A 5,125-nucleotide genomic window follows, 5' to 3' on the forward strand; every position below is an offset into this window, starting at 1 on the left:
AATATTCAGACAAATACATAACAAAAACACCAGGACTTACAAATATATATAACATACAGAAAATTGCACTACTGGGCACTGCACACATCCTACGCAAAACACTTTCAATACAGTAACCATAAGAGCATCACAGCAAACCACAGCACATACCCAAAGCACACAGAGCTGCGCTCTGTAGTGAAGTGAAAGCACGTTATAAAAATAAAACTACTGAACAATAATAATAATAATAATAATAATAATAATAATAATAATAATAATAAAGGAGGCTGGATATAGTAACCTTTAAGAGGAACAAACAATAGTGCCTAGTAATCGACGTGGCAGTGCCAGGGGATCAACATATCATCATGAAAGAAAGAGAAATGGTTGATAAATATGGAGACCTGATAATTCAGATCGCTAAGATTTGGAAGCTGCGAGAGTCAAACTTAAAGGTTATCCGTATTGTCATCGGAGCATTGGGTTCAATACCACCCAATCTGAAAAAAACATCTGAAAACTTTAGAAATACCTTACAATCTAGGTGTTTTGCAAAAGTCGGTATTACTTAGAACTGTACGCATATTTCGTAAAGTACTGTCTGTCTGAGGTCCTTGTTGTAACTTGACAAACAATACAAACCCCCGGAAGACACAATATCTTCAATCAACAACCTCACGATATTGTATACTATGCGACGTCTATAATAACATAATTTTTGTTATACAGTGCATTCAACAAACTTATGGCTTATTAAACGATCAACACAGTCATTTTCTATTATTCGATTTAATACATTCTTATTTCTTTACTTCTATATCTATTACAAAATGTGTAGTTCTGCATTCCAATACTCTTAAATAATCCCCAATAACTCGTTTGTTAGTTTAAGGGACTATAATGAAATGAAGAAGCCGCGTGGGCTTAGTTTCTTGCATTCAGGAAAACAATGCACATGGCGAATGTTCTGCCATCAGGATAGTTTCCCAGAGAAAACATAAGGGGGGTTGAGGAGGGGAAATAATATTTCTTTTTCTTTGAAAATTTGTTAAAAATGAAGTTAAATATAGAACGAAAAGTATGATTAGAAAGAGTTAAGGATGAACTGAAAAATAAACTTATATAGATGAGTTAATATAACACATACAACCTGTTGCTTAAAGTAGCAGCTACCAAATGTTGTCATTGTTGAATAGAGAGAGAGAGAGAGAGAGAGAGAGAGTGGGGAGAAACAAACAGACAGAGAAAAGGAAGAAAAATCACAAACTTAACCAGAAATGAGTTGCTGTGTTAACATTTGTTTTATGAATCATTAATTAACTAAATATTAGCTTCCTGATTAGCAAAAGGCGAAATGAATACTGTGTTTTATATTAGTCTTGTCCGTTTTCAAATTTCTGAAATACCATGAAATTTTGCTTAAAGCAATGTAGAATTAGTGTTTTATTGTTTAATTAACTGACAGCTATTATCTGCAATAGCATAAAAATTCTCCCTTTCATCGTTACCGCCGCCACCACCACCAGCACCAGCACCAGCACCACCACTACCACCACCAGCACCACCAGCACCACCACTAGTGATATTCATCAGTCAGTCTGACTTCAAACCAGAAGCAAGCTGCTATTGTGTATGATATCACATAGGATCGCTCTTTCTCATTTTCATAATACATCAATTAAAGACTGGCATTAATATGTCATTGTATGTTAGTTATGCCAAGTACAGTTTTAAATGCAAGCAAAACACTAATGAGAATATCATGCACTAGTTGTATATCCTGTGCAGATATCTTTCAGAATGAAACGGAAACTTCTAAGTAAAAAATGTGAATAAAAATAAAATGTGAATAAAGTAAAACGTACTGAATGTTTTAAACCGTCTCGTCGTCACCTATATTCAAACAGCCATGCATCTTGATTAGGACTTTTATTTATTGTAATATTGCTGTTTCGGGACATCCCAGAGTTATATTAATTAGTTGGAAGAGGTTGGGGCAATGCTCAAAACCCTCTTAGATTATTGCGATCAATGTACTTGCTTTATCATTCCGACCTTTTAATGCCTGTAAGTTAAAACATGAACCAGAGTAAGAGATTTTTAGCGGAAAGATATAAGAAGGATTGAGAGTAGGCGTAGGAGTGGCTGTGTGGTAAGTAGCTTGCTTACCAACCACATGGTTCCGGGTTCAGTCCCACTGCGTGGCACCTTGGGCAAGTGTCTTCTACTATAGCCTCGGGCCGACCAAAGCTTTGTGAGTGGATTTGGTAGACGGAAACTGAAAGAAGCCCGTCGTATATATGTATATATATGTATATGTATGTGTTTGTGTGTCTGTGTTTGTCCCCCCAACATCGCTTGACAACCAATGCTGGTGTGTTTACGTCCCCGTAACTTAGCGGTTCGACAAAAGAGACCGATAGAATAAGTACTAGGCTTCCAAAGAATAAGTCCTGGGGTCGATTTGCTCGACTAAAAGGCGGTGCTCCAGCATGGTCGCAGTCAAAAGACTGAAACAAGTAATAGAGTAAAAGAGTAAAGAGTAAACATGTTTCATGCTGAGCTTGGTGACTGAGATACATAGAAGTGACGAAATATAAAGAAGTACTGGAATAAGCTTTGATGGAGGAGCAAAGAAATTTGCTAGTCTGGAGGGGCAGGTGAAAGAAAGGAGGAAGAGAAAACAGCACGAACGGGATCTAGTAGTTGTGTCGGATAAGTATTTGCTTTAGCTGTATGTTGTTTAGGTGGTGTTGTGCAAAGCTGTTTCTTTCTGAAAGTAAGGGTTACGTCATATGCATAGAAGCATGTTGTTAGAAGTGACAGTGATTGTCTTCAATGTCCGTACAGTATGGTCTAGGTTATATAATTTGTTCTCGAAAGAAACCAGAGTCAATAGAATATGTGTGAAACAGAGCGTTATCAACACACACTATGGAGGAGCAACTTCTAATCCAAAAGATAAGAGGTCGATGAGGTCTATAAGTGGACATTTTAGCTACAAAGATCTTGAATCATACCCATAAGAAGGCTCTGTTGATATAAAAGTGAAGATGTCATTATTTAACTGAGAGGTTATGAGATGCAGCTCCATGTTTCCATAAGTTGAACTAAATCCTCTTAAGAGGAGAAACATTTGTGAGGTTGTGGGAATAGGTATTGGCTCAGGTGCGCCCCTTTTGGAAACAATAATAGAAGTAACATTGGCAGGACCCGTTGTGATCTTTTATCGACGTCACTGAAGAAGTTTACACCTTTGGCAACCAGTTGAGTCATGAAGAGAGGATTACGAGGAGTTTTATTGCGCATCTCTCTGCACGTTAGCACCATAAAGTTGAATGGAAAACGTGATGGAAATGAGAAGGCTATAACTGCGTGAGGAACAATTCTAGGCCCTCTTGATATCGAGTAAACCATTTGTAAAGGTGACAGGAGTGATTTTAACAAGAGACTCGAAGGGCTGGCTGCAATAAAACGAGAGAGAAGGAGAAGGGGTGCTTCCATGCTGTATGTTGCATGGACATATCGTTTGCTTTCCTCCAAACACTGCAATAATTAGAAAAGGACTTTCAGTTAGTGCCGGCAAGTGACGTCATCCAGGCTTTGCAAGTACTGTTCTTAGCTGCTATTTCTTGCAGGCTAAACGACTACATAGAGGCTCCTCCATAAGCTCGCGGATGGTGTCAGTTATCTTCATCCGCTTAACTAACTCATGAAGGTTGAAGGTGAACTGTATTTTTGCTGTTAAGGGTAATTAGCAACGCCGTCCAATTAGATGAGTTCAAGTACCAGAGGGCTCGAGGATCAAATGTTGGTAGACGAGTTGCCTTCAGTAATCAGGGCTCAGACGATCTGATGAAGAATTGAGGATGACGATGGATGAAAAGTTGAGGAAGGTTAACTCGTGAGGGTTGTTTAAGGTGGCAAACGTTTCAGCTAGTGTGCTAGCATGGACAGTATAGTGGGAAAATTGCGTGCATTGAAGGTCGTCTCTAATGGTGATTTCAAAGACAAGATGTTTGCGATAGACATCCTTAATACAGATGGCCGGATCGGTAAAGTGTCGAGCAAAATGCATTGTGCTATTTAGTTACGTGTATTTACATTTCTGGGTTCAATTTTCACTGGAGTTACCTTTCCTTCTCATCCTTTCAAGGTCGAGAAAATAAGTTAGCAGTCATGTAATCAACTATTTCTCTATCAAATTTCTGGTCTTGTGTCCATGTAAAAAAACGTTTCATTAGAGATTAGTTAGGTAGAATCTTTGAAACATGGGACAAAAGTACCAGGTTCAAATTTCAATAGTGAATTGCTAAGCTTTCATGTTATTGTTTTCCACACAGTTTTCACAAGAATTCATCTGATTTTTATATTTGCAGTTGCGGACCATAGACAAGCGATGTATATTGGTTTGAGGTTACCTAAGAGACCTCGACGTCCAGTAAAAAAATCAAGATCAAAGAAACAAGGCGACAAAGTGGCTCCGTCGTCCGGAAATGTTTCTGTACCAGGTAAGACATCATTCACATGTATTCTTTCAAGCGTGTTTTTGTTTGCATTAAGTTAAAATTTAACGTGTGTTGATAAATACACACACACTCACGCGCGCAGACTCGCGCAGACTCGCGCACGAGCAGGTATGGAAGCGTCACCAAGTAGAACATAACTACTTGGTATACGAGTGTCTTTAGCAGAATTGAGTCACCCTTTTGTAAACAATCAAACGAGAAACCCGTAAGAATAATGCTGCAAATCACCATACATGAAATATACACCAGGTAAAAAAAAGAGAAAAAAGAAAAAAAACAGCAACAACAATAGATAATAACGAAAACACTTTTTCAATTTTGGGCCTTAAGCAAACATCTAAGGGGAACAAAAACGATAATATTCATTCTATTTCAGTCATCAACATCTGCAATAACTCATGTCTTTATATAACAGGCACTGTGATAAGGTAGGTAAACATAAAAATCAACAGTGTAAATAAATTTCAAAATAGCCCTTATATGTGTGTGTGTGTGTATATATATATATATATATATATATATATATTTGCTTCCTTATGACGTTTATAAATATTCTTATTTAGATCTAAGGATACATCTAGGAAATTGACAACCGTCAGGTTGGTATCTGTAGT

At 37.6% G+C, this 5,125-nt stretch overlaps 1 protein-coding gene across 1 annotated transcript in view; it reads left to right on the forward strand.

Moving 5' to 3' along the window:
- LOC106879538 (electroneutral sodium bicarbonate exchanger 1) overlaps window positions 1-5,125 on the forward strand; it is a 161,385-nt gene that overhangs the window by 32,882 nt on the left and 123,378 nt on the right. Inside the window, exon 2 of the mRNA XM_052967632.1 lies at window positions 4,362-4,493. Within this exon, the coding sequence (XP_052823592.1) occupies window positions 4,362-4,493 (132 nt within the window). The remainder of the gene's footprint in view (window positions 1-4,361; window positions 4,494-5,125) is intronic.

This window comes from Octopus bimaculoides, chromosome 4, assembly GCF_001194135.2.
Source record: "Octopus bimaculoides isolate UCB-OBI-ISO-001 chromosome 4, ASM119413v2, whole genome shotgun sequence".
NCBI classification, from domain to species: domain Eukaryota; kingdom Metazoa; phylum Mollusca; class Cephalopoda; order Octopoda; family Octopodidae; genus Octopus; species Octopus bimaculoides.